Raw genomic sequence first — 18521 nt, forward strand, 5'->3', positions numbered from 1 at the left:
TAATTTACACATTATCAAATTTAAGTAAAATTAAATTTAGGGCATTGAGCAGAAATTATGAAATGACACGATGTGGAACTTTGAGAATTCCACTGTCACAACACACAATCCTGAAAGCAAAATTTAACAACAATCAAAAATCCCAATTAATTGTTGTCGATAAATTTAAATTATATGTGAAGATAAAGTTTGGTGTTGTTTAAGCATTGGAATTAATAAATAAAGATTTACCCGTTATGAAAACCATGGCTAAGGTGGCTAGGTGATTAGGTGAGCATCTTTTCAATGTTTTCATTGGTTCAAATTCCTAAATAATGCTCTATTGGAGACCTCTCTCTTTGGCCTTTGCTTCCATTCAATCTCGTGTTCACCGAATTTTCATACGGTTTATTGTTTCATAAAAATTACATATCAGCGTAAAAGGAGAGGAATGAACTCACAACTAAGATTCCTACAAATCATAGAGCTCATTGCAATGCACAAATTCTAGGAATTTAATTCAACAGCCTAGTACCCACAGCCACAGACCACAATACCCAAAATTGAAACTCCATCTCAATTATCACTAATAATAAAGTAACTGGAGTGATTGCTGTAATTAAATTTGGCATTATATAATACCATTGCAATGGTTAAAGGTCTCAAAAGGATCATCACTCATCAAGTAAACACTCAACAATTCTCAACAATTTATTAAAACATAAATAATAAATTTTCCTTCTCCACAAACCTCATAAAATCTTTAAGCAAAAAAAATTACCAAAAACCCGTAATTTTCATCAATTTACTCAAAAAGATGGAATGAAGAAAACTATCCAAAAGGAGATAATAAATAATTAATTAAAAAGAGAAAATTGTGCCTAAGTTTTAGACAAACATGAAATCACATTGAAATACAATACTGTAATAACATAAATATATTATTTTCACAAACATTATATAATTTTAAGTACCTTCATGCTCCAGTAATTAGGAATAATTGTCCCTCAAGATTCTCGACAAAGTTCCACAACGAAGAAGATGAAAATTTATGTTTTGTGTATATTCATTTATTCATATGCGCAATTAATTATATGTTAACATTAATATAAGAATAATTAATGATTAAATTAAATAGAAATAAAAAAATAAAATGTAATAAAAAGAAGAAAAATAAAGAGGAAGTTTCAGTTGAAGAGGCTGTGGGTTTTTTGCTCCATCTAAATTCTAATTACCCTATTCAATGAATTCAATGCAAAAAAATAAGAAGGAATACATACAAGTAAGCAGACACGCACTAGGCAGTGGCGTGGGTAACGTGGGTTGCCGTTCTCTGGTTGTTTCTTTCTCGCCTCTTCTCACCTCTCGCAATCGGGCAAACGGAAGGGAAAAAAATAGGGATTATGTATATATTAAAAAAAAATAAGGCTCCCTAAATTTTTGGACCAAAAAAAATGAGGCCCCTATATTTTTGGGCCTGAGGCAAGGGCCTCACTTGCCTTGCCTCGGCCCAAAATCGGCTTGGCATTGGACTGTACAACCAGTGGGCCATCAGTAGAGGTGACGCCTTGGCATTGGACTGTAAGACTGCCTTATTGAGGATCCAATACAGTTATGTTTGTTTTATTTAGGTTTCTTATCTCAGTCCCCATTTGGCCTCAATTTTGTGGAAATGAAAATGAGTGATGCTACAAAAAATCGTATATGTTAATTTCCTAAGTTTGAGAACTTTGAATGAATACGATCTTAGTCTTCCGATTCCTGAAACAAAGGCAATGAGGTATGTTCTCGTCGCCCCTCCGATACTTAAGTCAGAAAGAAAATTATATACGTGAGACTATAAACTGTAGAATAATGAAAACGTACCTGAATGATGACCTACGATTCTATATTTATAGTGGTGGGTGACATTCTCCTAGTAACTAGCTAGGTATCCCTATGCCACAGAGTCCTATTAGGGGAAAGAGTTGGACCAATGCCATAATTATGTTTGGGATAAAGTCCTTGCGGGAGTAAAGTATTAAAGTAGTCACGTGGGGCTAGAATTCCAAGCACATTAGAATCTTATTAGATTGTTGATGACATCTGTCGTGGGTCATAAAGGAAGTTCAATTCCCAAGGACCACGCATGCTCGAGGAGGTAAATTACAAAATGAGAGCATCGTACAATACAAGTCGTTGAGCATGATATCCCAAGGATGGCGATGCCGGATCACGACAATGGTGAAATCTCAAGGGGAGTCATTTCAAGTCTTCGAGGTGTACTGGTCGAGCTTAGCCAAAAGTTAGCATATCATTGGCCCCTGTGCATCCGTCCCTGGGATCGAGATAAAGACGCTATGCCAGTGGACGAGATGCATAGAGCTTGATTTTCGAGTGGTGGTGTCATCGAGGTTATAACGTTTCTAGGAAGAAGTCAGAATGCTAATGACGTGAGCACGAACCGTCGTAGTGAAAAAATGAAGTGTTTTTTCAATGGACGACACGTGGCGAGGGTCAAAGACTAAGATTGATGTGACCTTTGGTCTTCCCCCTTGGTCCTATAAATATACCCTTGGCCCTATTCATTTTCCACTTCTTATTCTCTGTGAATCTTTTCTTGCGAGGTCGAGCTCAAGCTAGAAAGATAAGATTTCAATTTGAGCATCGAGTATCTGAGGTAAGGTTCGAGAACCTTAAGTTATTTTGTGAAAAGTTTTTAAAATATAAGGATGTCGAGTACCGAGAGTGATCGAGGATTAGAGGCTTTGGAGGGATCTGAGGAGGAGGGGACACAACTCATTCCTATAGCTCTGCCTTTAGATGCTAGCCTTAGAGAGCATGGTAGTTTCGAGTTTGTATACCCAGACGTTTCTCGTGAGTTTAAGGAGCATTTAGCAATGCAAGTGGCGAGAGAGTTCGGGCTTATGCCTTATAATGACTGCAGGTCACCTGATCCCGAGGATAGAATGGCTAAAGCCCGGGACGGTGAGTTCATAATTTTTAGTGATTCTTTGAAGGTCGGGTTTAGGTCGCCGATGCATCCCTTCTTTGTAGGATTTTTGGTCGAGTACTCAATGTTCCCAGGGCAGTTAATGCCTAATGGTTGGAGGATGCTCGTCTATTTTTTTATTGTCTGTAGGTGTCTAGGTATAGTTCCTAGCCTCGACCTGTGTAGAGTAATGTTCGAGCTAAAGCAACTGTCTAGGTTTACATGCTTCGCCTACATTTCTTCTCGAGGTCGGTTTAGGACACCGAGGATACCGAGCTCGTTAAAGGGGTGGAAAGATAAATGGCTCTATGAATAGCTCGAGATCCCGATCTCCCTTTTTGGCCTTTGTGGGGATTCTCGAACACAGCAAAGTTCTGTGAGGGTCGAACCTACTTCTAAACTTTGGGGAGAGAGAGAGATCGGCAAATGTTATAGGATCTCGAGCTGCTGGTGTACGAATTGGATGATATCCTCGGGGATGATGTCCTCAATTTAGCATGTGTAAAAGGCCTTAAGGGTAGGGAATTTAATCTTCTGGCTATATATTCCATTTTATCTCGATCATATGTACGCACCTAATGCTTAAAATTTTTTGCAGAGAACATAACATTCGATCCATCAACTCTCCGTCGGGCTGTAAGCTCTAAGTCCGAAAAACCCCAAGCTCGAGCTCCTGGACAGAAGAAGGGGAAGAAATGACCTAGAGTTATTTCCACAGATATCTCTCATCGAGAGCCTGAGGAATCGTCGAGTTCCAGACCTCCTGCCCCGAGCCATTCAGTACCACGATGACCAATGAGCTCTCCTCGACCTCCCACGGGCCAGCATCAGCAGCTTTTTTCCTCGGGTGACGCCCGAGGTCGTTGACCTCGATGATGACTCAATTCCTCCGGTGGCCTCGATAATCGAGGACTTCGAATATTGTCACCTCGTGTTGAGCATCGTGGTGAAGTACAGGGGCGACGTTGGGTTCGACGAGGGCATGAAAGCCATCGAGCTTCTTACTTTAAAGGTATTGATATTTATCTATCAAAATTTGATGTGATTTTCCCGTTCTTATGCTCATTTTTTAATGACTTCCAGACACTCAATGTAGCTCGGGGACTGCATTTGCAAGGGATGGACGAGTGCTACAAGGTGCAAGGGTTGATCGAGGCCGTTGAGCTTCGAGATAAGAAGATGGATGATGCTGAGATTGCTCAAGCCCAACTTCTGAAGGAGAGGGATGATGCTAGGCTCGAGCTTGGGAAGGCTCGAGATGAGATCTGCGCTGCAAAGAACGAGGCTGAAGAGCTAAGACTCGAGCTTGAACAATTGAAGAAAGACCTTGAGGCCCGGGTTGAGGGGGCTCATGCTTCTACCATCGAGGACTTTAAAAAGTCCAAGGAGATGGATAGGTTGAAAGGTGAGTACGCATTAGGCTCATACCTTCATGCCTTGAAGGAAGCTCGAGCCTTTTCAGATTGAAGATGCCAGAGGTTGATCCCGAGGACCTCAAGACGATCCCGGAGATTGCAAACAGCCTCGACCTTTTAGATTCTGAGGAAGCGGGCGAGGATGCTCCCGGGGATGATGATGTTTTGGAAGAAGACAACCCTATGCTCGGGGATGAGGACTTGGATTAGTAATATCCCACCCCCAAACTTTTCGAGGATTTATTTTGACTGATGTAACTCTTGTAATTTCAAACATGGTGCCCGATGATTAATGGGCCTTTTTTTCTTTGTTGAATGAATAACCCTGCCCCTTTTTATCTTTTTCTCTTTTACTTCTCGAAGATTTAAGATATTTATGCTCGACCACTGCATATCCTCGTGTGGACTTATCCCAAGGATATAATGGCAATTAATCCTACTTATAAGCTCAACCTCATGACGCAAGGAACATATCTCGACAAATTTATTTTGTTTTCCCGACGTCTGAATAAGGATTATAATCTGCTCAAAAATCTTGATGACTTAATCAATATGAAGTTTCAAACAGAGGCAATAGCTCGATCTTAGGGTAATTCCTTAATATAAAAAATTATCTCGAGGACTAAATTGTAAGAAATAACAATTGTAATTGACGTTTAAAGCTCGATCATTATATTGGGGCTGACTTATATCGGCGACCTGGCGTACAAGTAACAAGCTTGATCGTAACCTTGGGTCCTTATCCCAAAGATTCTGTTAAGCACAGATCGGATGCTCAAAGTGATGAAGCTCGAGCAATACGTCACCTTTGATGACTGATCTTATTCTATGTTCTTGAGGTTTACGGTATTCCTGATCTATGAAAGTGTGATTCCCGAGCACAGTTCGGGCCTTTTTAATGAGTTTTGTGACCTTCGTGCTCGGGTATTTTACTTGGTATTGTTTGCCCTGATTGGTATTTCATATGTACTTGGGCAAGGCTTTGATTTACTTGCTCGGGATAAGACTTTGATTTGCTTGCTCGGGGTAAGGCTTTGAATGTGTAGTGATCATATCATCGAATTTAACTTTAACTGTAATATATTCTATAAATGGACTTGGCACGCAGGCCTGATAAATTTTTAAAAAATAGAATTGGCACGCAGGCCTTATTAATGATAAAAAGTAGACTTGGCTCGCAGACCTTATTTCTAAAATATGGTGGAGCGAGTTACTTGTAATATACATTTAAGTTTTCGGTGTTCCACAGCCTTGGGAATGGTCTTCCTGAAGTATCCTTTAAATTGTATGCACCTTCTGGGAGCTGTCGTATGACTTCAAAGGGCCCTTCCTAAACTAGTTTGAGTTTTCTCGGAGCATGATCAGTGGCTTCAGCCCTTCTCAACACCAAATCTCCAACTCCGAATCTTCGCGACCTTACCTTTCTATTGAAGTACTTTGCTATTCTCTCTTTCTAAGAGGCCATTCTTAAGGCTGCCTGATCACAAACTTCTTCCAAGAGGTCGAGATGTTTTGTGGTGCGCCCTGCTTCTTTGAGATCAAATCTTCTCTGGCTGGGTAACCTGATTTCAATAGGAATGGTCGCTTCAATTCCAAAAGATAACATGAAGGGGTCTCTCCAGTGGCGGTCCTGTGGGATGTTCTATATGTCCAAAGTATGGAAGGCAACTCGACGGACCAGGAACCTCTTGCATCTCCAATCCTTATTCGGAGGTCTTGTAATATAATTCGATTGGTGACCTCGGCTAGACCATTACTTTGGGGATGAGAAACTGACGTCAAGCGGTGGTCCACCCCTAGGTTGGAACAGAAATCCTTAAATTGTGCGTTGTCAAACTATCGGCTGTTATCAGTTATGAGGACCTTTAGTATCCTGAACCTGCAGATGATGGACCTCAAAACGAAAGCTCTTATCTTAGTCTTTGAGATCGTTGCCAAGGGCTCGGCCTCTACCCACTTCGTAAAGTATTCAACTGCTATAACTACAAACTTCAATTGTCTCCTAGTTACCGGAAACGGACCTAGGATATCAATCTCCCATTGCTCAAACGGGGTTGAGCAACTGATGTTGGTAAGGTCCTCTACGGGAGAGTAGATAACATTGCCAAACCTCTGGCACTTGTCACACTTCTTCACATATTCTACGGCATCATTCCTCATGGTAGGCCAATAATATCCATATCTTATGAGCTTAAAGGCTAATGCCCGAGCTCCTTGATGGTTTTCACATACTCCTTTATGAACTTCCCCTAGGGCTTGAGAGGATTTCGAAGGCTTAAGGCACTTGAGGTATGGAAATGTGAGGCTTCTGCGAACTAAGACCCTGTCGATAATGCAATACCTTGGAGCTTTTGACCGGATGCTCCTTGCTGCTCGAGGATCTTTTGGAAGATTGCCACTTGTTATGAAATCCACAATTGGGTTCATCTATGACGGCTCATGATCAATGTCCATGACCCCAATGGTTGGATTGATGCTAGGCTCGGTCACCAATCTATCATGTACTATCCTATTAAGTCCATCTACTTCCATGAACACCAGCCTTGATAAGGCATTTGCCTTGCAGTTGTCAGCCCAGACAATCTTCACAATTTCATAACTCTTTAATTTTCGTTGGAGATCATGAACTTTTAAGTAATAAAAGCCCATTTTTTCATCTTTCTTCTCGAATGTTCCATCAATCTGCCCAACCACCAGCTGGGAATCACTAAAAATTTTGATGTTTTCAAGTTCGAGATTAATGGCAAGTTCCATGGCTATGATAACAGCCTCATACTCCGCCTCATTGTTGGTTGCCTTGAATTCGAACATGAGTGTACACTGAATGTCCATGAGCATGTTCGGGCTCGTTATGATGACCCTTGCACCCGAGCCCGAGGAGTTTGATGCCCCATCCACGAAAATTTTTCGAACATTTGTTGTAGTGCCCAAGCTTTCACCTGGTCCCCGAGGCCTTGGGGTGAGTTTTGCACTGAATCGGCTAAGGCTTGGGCTTTGATGGACGAACAGGGTTTGAACTCTATATCAAACTCTCCAAGTTCAATTGCCCACTTTAATAACCTGCTTGAGACGTCCGACTTTTGAAGGATGTGTTTCAGAGGCTGATTGGTGAGCACCACAATAGGATGAGATTGAAAATATTGCCGAAACTTTCGTGCTACCACTAGTAGGGCAAGGGCAAGCTGCTTGACCAAAGTGTAACTAGTTTCTGCATCAAGTAAGACTTTACTTACGTAATAAATGGGTTACTGGACTCTGTTGACCTCTTTCACTAAGATGCCGCTCACTGCGTTTTGAGATACGGCTAAGTACAATAACAAAGTATCACTGGGCTCTGGTTTAGTGAGGGTAGGAGGAGACGCCAATGTCTGTTTGAGCTCCTAAAAAGCTTTCTCACACTCCTCATTCCATTCATAGGATTGGCTACCTCTAAGAACTTTGAAGAAAGGAAAGAACCTCTCTGCTGTCCGGGACATAAACCTGTTTATGGCTACTACCCTACCTGTCAATTTTTGCACCTCTTTCTTAGTCTTGGGCAATTCCATCGCTGCCAAGGCCTGGATCTTATTGAGGTTTGCTTCTATCCCCCGGTGAGTGATCATGAAGCCCAAAATTTTTCCCGAAGCTACACCGAACACACACTTCTCCGAGTTGAGCTTCATCCGATATTTTCGTAGGGTGGCAAACACCTCCTTCAGGTTGGATATGCGCTACTCTACTTTCTTACTCTTTACCACCATGTCGTCAACATAGGCTTCGATGTTCTTTCCTATCAAATTAGCGAAGATTTTGTTGATGAGCCTCTGATATGTTGTCCCAGCATCTTTCAACCATGAATGAAGTCTTCTCTTGCTTCTCGGCCATGAGGATTTGATGATACCCTGAGAATGCATCTAAGAAGCTGTACAACTTATGTCCGGATATGCTATCCACAAGATTGTCTATTTTAAGGAGTGGAGAGCTGTCTTCAGGGCATGCCTTTTTGAGATCTGTAAAGTCGATGCAGACCCTCCATTTACCACTGGCCTTCTTTACAAGAACAATGTTAGCGAGCCAATCAGGGTATTGGACTTCCCTTATGAACCCCACTCTCACCAGTTTGCTGACCTCTTCCTGAATGACCACACGTCTTTCTGGCGTAAACTGCATCTTCTTTTGCTTAACAGGTTTGGCCCTTGGGCTTATGTTGAGTCTATGGACTGCTACTTCAGGGTCTATCCCTGGCATATTATCGACCTTCCATGCAAAAACATCAATCTTGCGGGATAGACAATTGATGACTTCCTCCCGAAGGCTGGCCTTGAGATCCGGACCAATTGTTACCATTTTTCCATGCTTGAGCTCGACCACTTCCAATTCCTCAACCAGGGTAAGTCTACCCCATGGCTCGAGCTCGAGGTCTGAAAGTTGCATGACGTCTGTACTCATTACTCATATGTTAATAACATAGCACTGTCCGACAGCTGTTTGGTCTCTTTGAACTATTTCCGATGCCATGACCTATTGGGAACTTCATGGCTAGGTGGTCACTTGGAAGGGCGTGATCTTTGCCACTTGTGCATTGTCAGAACCCAATGTAAGCGAAAGCTCCACGTTGCCTTTCTGGATAATGACTCCACCACCAAATCCCTGTAGAGGAGTTCTTACTGCTTTGAGCTGTTTGGGAGAGATCCCCATTTAAGCGAAAGCCTCCTATGAGAGTATATTTGCCGCACTCCCATTATCAACCAGAATCCTCTTTACTTTAAAGTTAGCCACAATTGTAGAGACGACCAAGACATCATCATGAGGATACGATACTCCTTCCAAATCTCTTATCCCAAAAGTAATGTCTCTGAGTTTATCATGGGATTCCTTTGAGATATGAGCATGTTGGCGGGCGTATTGCTTTCGCCCACTACTTGTGTCTCCTCCAGATGCTATGCCTCCAATGATAATATTAATGGTCCCGACAGTGGGTTGAGCATTGCTTCAAGTTTCAGGCTCTTTCCGATTGTCACGATCATTCCTCGAGCGTTTATCACGACCAATGTAATTCCTTAAGAGCCATCTTTTAATGAGGGCTTCAATTTCTCACTGCAAGGCTTGACAATCCTCCGTGGTATGCCCATGATCTCGATGAAATTCAAAATACTTGCTCCTACCTCTTGTGTTAGGGGGCGACTTCATTCTTGAAGGCCACTTCAACTCTTTCGTATCTTTGATCTCCATTAAGATATTTGCCTTGGAGGTGTTCAACCGGGTGAGAGGCCCTGGTGGCCCTTCATTCTTGCGTTTTTCCCGAGGATGCTCTGGCCGGGAAACGAGATCATGTTGCTTCTTGTTCTCAACCTCTTCATGGAAAGGACCAAATCTCCTTGGATTCAGCATTTCCTCCATATTAATGTATTTTTTCAGATCGGGTAAGGAGCTCGGTTACTGTCTGTGGCGGGGTCTTTAATAAGGACATCTTGAAGGCTTCACATCTTATGACGTAAGTGAGGGCGGAGACAGTCGTTGTGATTTGCAGGTCGAGTATTTGAAGCTTTTCTTTATTAAACCTCGTCATAAAATCTTGTAGGGTTTCATTTGGTCCTTGGCGAAGTTGCATGAGAGAGCTTGCAGTCTTTTTGATACGTTTGCTACTTGTAAAGAAGGCTGAGAACTTATCAGCCAAATCTAAGAATGATGCTATGGAGTTGGACTCCAATGTCAAGAATCAATCCCTAGCAACATTAGTTAGCGTTTGCAGAAAGGCTTTGCACATAACTTGATCCGGTGCAACTTGCAAATTCATGACAACAGTATATACATTGAGATGGTTGATTGGGTTGGTCGTCCCATCATGCTCTTTAATGCGAGGATATTTGAATCTGTCGAGCATAGGATATGACAATATCTCTAGCGTGAATGGAGTGTTAGGGGTAAAACCCGTTGGCCCCCGAGCATTCCGTGGCAAGCCAGCTGTAATTCCTTCTTGAATGATCCGTGCAATCTTTTCGGAATCCATAGCAATCGATCTCAAGCCTAAGGCCATGTTACGAATACCCGAGGTCCCTACTCCGCCAGTTATGCGATTTTGTGCTCGGACTCGAACATCAGTCATAAAACCATCATGTTCTGCCTACACCGGTGACGGATGCGAACTTCTTTGACTTAGTAGCTGCGTTGGCGTGGCCATTTGCTGACAGAGCCCTTCAAAGGCTTCAGTTGTGATGACCACTGGCTGGGATGCAGGCACTCCTGACGACTCTTCTTGAGGAGCCGATTGATCTTCAGTAGGATGAGGGATGGAAATGGATGAGCTTGCGGGAGGAAGACTTGATCGCGTGTTAACCATGGCTTTTGGTAGCGATTCCCGCAGACGATGCCAATGATACTACCAAAAATCATACCTGTTGATTTCCCGAGCTTGAGGACTTTGAATGAACATGATCATAGTCTTCCGGTTCCTGAAACAAAGGCAGCAAGGTATGTTATTGTCGCCCCTCCGATACTTAAGTCAGAAAGGGAATTATATGCGTGAGGCTATAAACTGGAGAATAATGAAAACGTACATGAATAATGACCTACGGTTCTATATTTATAGTGGTGGGTGACATTCTCTTAGTAGGACTCAACTAGCTAGGTATCTCTATCCCACGGAGTCCTATTAGAGAAAGGAGTTGGACCGATGTCATAATTATATTTGGGATAAAGTCCTTGCGGGAGTAAAGTATTAAAGTAGTAAAGTGGGGCGAGAATTCCAAGCACATAGGAATCTTATTAGATCGATGACATCTGTCGTGGGTCATAAAGGAAGTTCAATTCCCAAGGACCACGCATGCTCGAGGAGGTAAATCACAGAATGAGAGCACCGTACAACACAAGTCATCGAGCATGATATCTCGAGGATGGCGATGCCCGATGTTCGCGAAATATTTCTTCCTATTTAAATTACCGCAAGTGTACGGGTCGTGACAAGTAATAAAGTGGACTTTAAAAGTCCGAGTATCGTCCCACAGAGAAATAGTAGTTCAATTTTATTTATTTTAGCCTTAACCGAAACTAATTGAATTAAAATGAATTTTGGAATCAAAAGCCCTAATTTTGGGAGAAATCCCCAAATTGAAAAACCCTAATTTCAAATCAAACCCTAATTTGGGGGAAATCCCCAAATTGAAAAACCTTAATTTCAAATCAAACCCTAATTACTTAAATTCACTTAACGAATGACTCAATTACGAAATGTTATGAAAAATAAATGAAATGTATTGTCAATTTATGAAAATCTATGTAAAACGAATGCACTAGGATCACGAATCCCCAAATAATTACTAATTTTCACAATTTTGATAATTCAACAAGAATTTGACAAATCAATGCTCCTAAATCTATTCAATACTCTCTCTCGAGATGTATTGAACCTATTCTCATAAATCATCAGCCTATATCTCTATGACGGATGCAATTATACAAGAACGCATATAATCTTTTTGTGAGCAATTAAAGATTTACATACGGCATAGGGGTATATTTCTATCCCCTATCGGACCCTATGATGAATTATATATGTCGAGTTTAATCTAATTTTCTCAAATTCAGAATTAAACCACCAAGTTCACACAAATTAAGTGCACATTAATTGTGGAAATAAATAAACCAATATAATCCATTCAAATATCTCATCGAACTAATAATTCAAAATCATGAAATAGCAAGTTTAATAATAATTACATGGTTCATCGATCACCTAGTTGCAGAAATCTAGCCTATCATGATAAAAATAACGAAATCTAACAAAGTATGAATAAAATACATCACCGGGTTATCAAAACTTGAAGAAATCTTGTAAATCTTGCATCAATTCTTGTTCCTGCCTTCAAATCTACTCCAAGATGAATGTTTTTGCCTCCCAATTCGTTCGTGCGGCTTCTGGATGTTTTGTTGCTATTTAAACCCGTCCAAATTAGGTTACCAAATGAGTTGCAATCATATAAGGAAACTGCAAAAATCGGGGAAAAATTATACCTATGCGACCGCATAGGCATAAGAAAAATGGCATTTTTAATCCCTGGAGGTTCACTCGCGACCGCATAGGTTTTATACTATGCGACCGCATAGTAGAGCTAACTTCTAGTTTGAGTCATTTTGGTCCTCAAGTTTCATTCCTTCACTCCTTGACCTCCTCTCTTGTTCCTAGTTGCTCCAATGTTTCCTTATAACTTTCAATTGGTGCTTGGCTTGATCAATTGCTTGATGTGGTCATCGGGTCAACTTTCAGATAATTGCAATTTGGTCCCTGAATTTTCAGTTTGCTCCAATTTGGTCCTTTTTCGGCTCTTTTCTCCTGAATTCCACTATTTCCATAGAATTACGTACATTGCATGAATTTGACAAAGTTAAGTAACAATTCAATCATTTTACTTGTATTTAAGTCATGTTTGTGATGTAAATAAGTGTGTAAAAACACACTTATCACCTGATCACAGCAATGGTGAAATCTCAAGGAGAGTCATTTCGAGTCTTCGAGGTGTGCTGGTCGAGCTTAGCCAAAAGTTGGCACATCGGGTGGAATAGTACTTTTTTGAAAAGTAAGTGATTGAAAAAGAAAAAAAATTCTGTTTTATTTTATGAAAGATTGAGTAGTTGAAAATAGGAGAGTAAAAAATAAAATTTAATGGAATGAAAATTAATAGAGGCCGAACGAGGTTGAGTTTGTCCAAATATATATATAATTTTGAATCGAACAAATTTTTTTTATTTTTTTTAAGGTTTAAACTTGTAAAAGTTTAAAATTTGACCTTGTCGCCTTACCATGGAATTTATGCTCAGATAAGAATCTATTAAAATTGTTGAAAATTAAATTATACCCCCTAGCACTTGTTTTATAAAGAATTTTGAAAAGAGATTCTTTGAAAAGTGTTTTTGTAAATACGTGATGGAAATATAACGAAAAGTTTGTGGTTACATGTAAAACCTTTTTTTTCTTTTATTTGGCAAGATGTATAATTAAAAATGAGTAATTCTGAAAAAAGTCAAGTCAAACAACGACCTTGTTTAATTACGTTAATGATATACTGCATTTGTGTTGGAATCCTGAAAAGTACTGTATATTGATTACTAGTAACCCAGTAGGCAAAATAGTTGGAACCCAATATGAGTAATTCAATTGGGTTTATTAAGAAAACCTTTAAGGGTAACTTAGTGGTTAAACTTTGAGTTTGCCCAATGGACTTAGTTGAGGTGCACGTAATCTGACCCGAACATCCATGGTTATCAATGAGAAAAAAATTGGTTCGCTAAGAAAAATCTTGACTCAAACATACTACTCTCAACCTCGATCAGTCGCTAGTGAACTTTACAGACAGATTTTAATTGGAGCATTATAGATGGTAATATGTACTCCTTCGATTTCTTTGTTTGCCAAAGATAAACATGGTTAAAACACCGGTGCACATTTCACACTTCAAAGGCTTTCTCTGTACAGTAAGAGGGACATTCATATTAAAATTTTCCACAACAATTTGGGATTACAGATTGACAAAATACCCTTCAGTAGATACTAATACCATCAGATTTATCCATCATAATACTTCCCAGAATGGCAATGAATTAAACTTTCCATAAAAACTCTGTTCCAACATGTATTTTCTTTTCTATTATTATGTGCCGGTTAACTCTGATTCACTTTTCTCGCCCTACAAGTAGCCTCTCTTTAGTTCACACTTGAATAAGAAGAGATCTTCGAGGAAAAACAATTTCTCATGTCATGGGAAAGGGGGGAAGACTCGTCTATCAGTGGGCTCCAATCTTTCTGCAGCAAGGTTGAGTGGATCAACTGTCCAACTTACGATTAAATAATAACTGGTCTGTTCTTGTGGAATGACATCTTTGAATGTTAGAGGTCATCTAGCAGGTCTTGGCCGCCCCCTGCTATATTTAGGTGGGTTTGTTTTCGCAACATCAACGGTTATCATCCAGCCATTGATGATCTGAAAGCATCAAATGGAATTAAGTCGGCCTATTTTGATACTTGATCAGTTGAAGTTCTAAATTTTGCTTATAGTATTAACAAATGCAGCTACCTTGCCATTCATTTCTTTGAGAGCAGCACTAGCAGCTTCTTCAGTGGTGTACTGTACAAATGCATAACCTTTTGACCTTTTCGAGATCTTGTCCATTATGATTTTCACTGTCATAAGGGAAGAAAATGTCCCCAACAAAGTCAGCGATATTCATTTACATCGTTAAAGTAGATTATCTCATGCATATGAGCATGTACCTTCAACTAGTTCACCAAAACCTTCAAAAGCTGCACGTAAAGTCTTCTCAGACGTATAAAAGGATAGACCTGAACAGAAGGAACATATAACAGTGTTTTCAGTTCAAATGGAAAATGGTATCAGGGAAAATTTTAGCTTGTGTAATGTTGCCAGCAAAAGTTCTACCTGCTTATGAAATGATGGCTACTTAAAACCATCGCAATGACGAGGTCGATGATATAATGAATAAGTGGGAGATGAGATGAAATTGATAAAACCATTTACCAAAAAGATGAAATTCTATTGATCCAAAAACATTTATCAAATTTATACATCATAGCTTCATAATTCTATAGATCTCTTTCCTTTTGCTATTCATGGCAATATCACTCAGTTAAAAATGGTTTTACGTCTTTCATTAGTCTTCTCTTCTTCTAAATGTAAATCCTGACTCCCTGTGCAACAATTCATTCCGATTAATTGACGAAAATGACCCAACTTTGAGAGGTACTATTAATATAGAGGACAATTCATTTATTTATTTCTATTCCTCCATCGGATATGGATGAATTAGCTTGGATCCTTTAAATAACTAGGAACAGAAATCAATAGACATTTGCTAACCCATTGATCAAAACAAATAATGGAACTTTATTAGACCATAACTATACGAACATCGAAAAGTGTTAATTAATGTCATCGTCAAGACAAAAAGCATCAGCATCAAATGCCAGCCTTCCCAATAGTAGAACATTCACTAGTAATAATTAACATGCAGAACATGGTCTTATATTTCAAACAACATTAATCATGGTATCAGAAGCTCATAAGTAGAATATATTCACATGTGTATGGACTGAGGCTTACCAGTTACAAAGAGCTTCTTTGTGCTAACATTGGTCGGTAGATTTGATGCTGAAGAATTCTCAGAGGGATTAGGCAGCTTTAAATTCTTCCCTGCCGGATCCATGTAGGCTTCTTACATTTAATGCAAGATTCATTGACACAACCATAAGGAGAAAAACAAAAGCATAAGAGAAAGCAATAGTAGTGATAGGATTTCCCACCCTATTTATGCTAATATATTTCCAATAGAAAGCAAAACATCGTTAGACTATTCTTTGGATTGTGTTATGAAACTGTTCATCAAATAGTTCAGCAAAGAAATAACACAACCCAGTTCTACTAAAGCAAGCGCGTAAGAGGATGGCAATACTAATAATTGGAAATCCACCCTAATTATGATAATTTTTTTCCTGTAGTAGGATTATCGTTCTCTTGATTATCGTTTAGTATCATGTTATGAAATAGCTCTCAAATCTGTTAAAATGGAAATTGCAAGAGCATGTTAAAATAAGACAATTGTATTGTGAACAATTAACTACTTGCCTTTTTCATGCAACATAGACAATATATTTGTTCAGCCCTTGTTTGAGCCACATTATTGTCATAAGAATGTTTTTTTGAACAATGTACTAATAGGAAATGTGTGGTTAAAAAATAAAGAAAAATTATGGATTTGCGTGTAATATTATCTTATTGAAAAATGTGTAGTTGAAATGATGTCAAATCATTGTTTAAGAATATATTTTTTTAAAAGAATGTGAGTTAAACACAGCCTTAATATTAGTCAATTTGCTGGAGAAAAGCAAAGTGAGATTTAAAAATCAAATTTTATTTTGCCACGCATAATATATTTATTTAAGAACTAGCTTCACACAAAATCTTGCTTAGATATGTAGCTTTCTTTAACAAGGTTAGTTTCTCATTATCTTTTGAATGGAAGAATTTCCTGTGTTTAGGGACAAGATGCAATGAACATAATATTATCTCAAAAACACACCAAGTTGAAATGTATTAAGAATGAGTGAGGTGAAAACAAAGCCCCGAAATTAACAGCTGCTTATGTGGCACCATAATTGAGTACAAAATATTCTGAAAACTTTCATTAAAATCAAAGAACTTGATGACAAACCTCCATAATTTTTAATATCTGACCCAAAATTCTCATCCGGCTGGATGGATAGAACACCGGGCACACCTACAAATGAAGACATTATTGACATACTAGCAACACAACATGAATATGGATGCAGTAGTGCAGAATACAGACCAGCTAATTCTTGAGCAGACTCTTCATCTAGCTCACAGCAGAAGCCATAATTTGATTGCCACGAAATGTGATATATGCACATCTGAGCATCTTTTTCACTGTATGACAACAAGTTTTACTCTTAGAAACAACTTAGCAAATAAGAAAATTAGAATCGTGAAGGATTCACATTAAAAAATTACTCACTTCCCCAAAACCCTCATTAAAACTTGGACATAATAATCAACCACCTGTGGCTTCCTCATGACTCCAATTGCTGGCCTTTCCATTTGAACAAGCCAGTATTTAGTTGTACCGGCAGGAAACAATAATGTGCTCCTGGAGGATGAGCTAGACTGAGAGTTCAACACAAGTTTTGAATGGCTGTAGTCTTTCTCCATGGAGTCAAAATCAGGATCTGGCTTAACCAATAGTACTCCAGGTATACCTATATTTAGAAATACAAATAAGCACTAATTACCCAAAAATCTTCTTGGAAACCCTATTGAATTCCAAATCAAAGAATTCAGTAAAATAAACACAATTCGGAAGTATAGGACAAAAATGCATCAGTAAATAAATTTAAAGTTTACCCGCTAGCTCGTAAGCATGTTCTTCATCGATGTCACAGCAGAAACCAAAATGAGTATCACAGGAAGCATGATATATACACATCTGAGCCTCCTTATCACTATTCAAAAAACAATGAAAATTATGCCTCCTTTTCACTATTTAAACAACAATGAAAATTAAAAATAAATATTCAAGAGTTCTATTCAGTTGCCTGACCTAACAAAATGATTTATAATCAAACCAAGAACTATATCCGTAAGCATATATCATAAACATTCATTCAAGAAAATGAAAAAACTGTCAAGTAAAATCCATTTTGCTTAAATAGGAAACCAAACTTGAGCTACTCCTGTTACCAAGATTCGATTTTAAGATGGAATTTCAAGATTCAATAGGAACAAAGATCAAATTTTGGGGGATTCAGAACCATACCCACCTGCCAAAAACTCTTTCCAGTGTCTTGACGTAGTAATCAATGATTTGCGGTTTAGAAGAAAGCTCAAGTGGAGGTTTATCGACGACCACCATCCAATGTCGCTGCTTATTATTATTGTTGTTGTAGTAGTTCGCAAAGGAGGCAGTTGAAGAAGTAGGAGATGTTGAAACTGAAGAGGCGTAACAAGAACTAGAAAAGGTGAGAGTGGGAAAGGAGTTGTGGGGTGTTGTTTTGGTGGGAAAGGAAGCTATGAGCGCGGGGACTTTCCGGTGTGGAGTTATGGGAGGTTTAGCAGAGATTGTAGCGGACGAGGAGAGGATTGCTTCCATGGCTCATGCGAGCAGCCGTTTCTGGCTCAATTCACTTGAAAGGATAATTGGGCAAATTTTGCAATTTATGCCCATTGGCTAAACTCAAAATAACACATTGGTGGTCAGTATTATTTTATTCGCACGAAACTCACGTCTTGATTGTGAGTGTGATGTCATTTTTTGTGTCAAATATTATATTTATTTGGCATTTTCCTAGCATATATATGCAAGTAAATTTACTAAACTCAGTTTGATATATTAGACTTCAAATCAATAATTAATTTTAATAACATATTTTATACAGTCATAATTTTTCAATTATATACTTTTTTTTTAATTAAAATATACTAAAATTTTAATTTAATCCCCATCTAGTAGATAAATAAATTTTTTAAATTAGTTTCTTAATATAAAATTTTCCATGAAATGTGTAAACAAGTATTCAAATAATTTACTTGACGTCGTAGTTATGAAAGAGAAATTTATCTACAATAGAATACAACAAAGGGAGGGGGGGGGGG

General features: G+C 39.0%; 1 protein-coding gene across 3 annotated transcripts; it reads right to left on the reverse strand.

Annotated features, from left to right (window-relative positions):
- Window positions 1-13806: 13806 nt before the first annotated feature.
- Window positions 13807-18076, reverse strand: LOC111365564 (organelle RRM domain-containing protein 1, chloroplastic). Of its 3 annotated transcripts, none has more exons than XM_022986131.1 (9): window positions 17690-18076; window positions 17274-17371; window positions 16888-17128; window positions 16702-16799; window positions 16564-16629; window positions 15456-15545; window positions 14609-14677; window positions 14412-14518; window positions 13807-14318 (listed from the first exon to the last, which is right to left on the reverse strand). In XM_022986131.1, the coding sequence occupies exons 1-9, from the start codon at window positions 18016-18018 to the stop codon at window positions 14232-14234; spliced, it is 1185 nt and encodes a 394-aa protein (XP_022841899.1). In that variant the 5' UTR covers window positions 18019-18076; the 3' UTR covers window positions 13807-14231. The 3 variants fall into 3 exon arrangements, with proteins under 3 accessions (XP_022841899.1, XP_022841896.1, XP_022841891.1); XM_022986128.1 differs by having other exon boundaries at window positions 15456-15563; XM_022986123.1 differs by having other exon boundaries at window positions 15456-15566.
- Window positions 18077-18521: the final 445 nt, after the last annotated feature.

The sequence above is a fragment of the Olea europaea genome, chromosome 2, assembly GCF_002742605.1.
Source record: "Olea europaea var. sylvestris chromosome 2, O_europaea_v1, whole genome shotgun sequence".
Lineage (NCBI taxonomy): Eukaryota > Viridiplantae > Streptophyta > Magnoliopsida > Lamiales > Oleaceae > Olea > Olea europaea.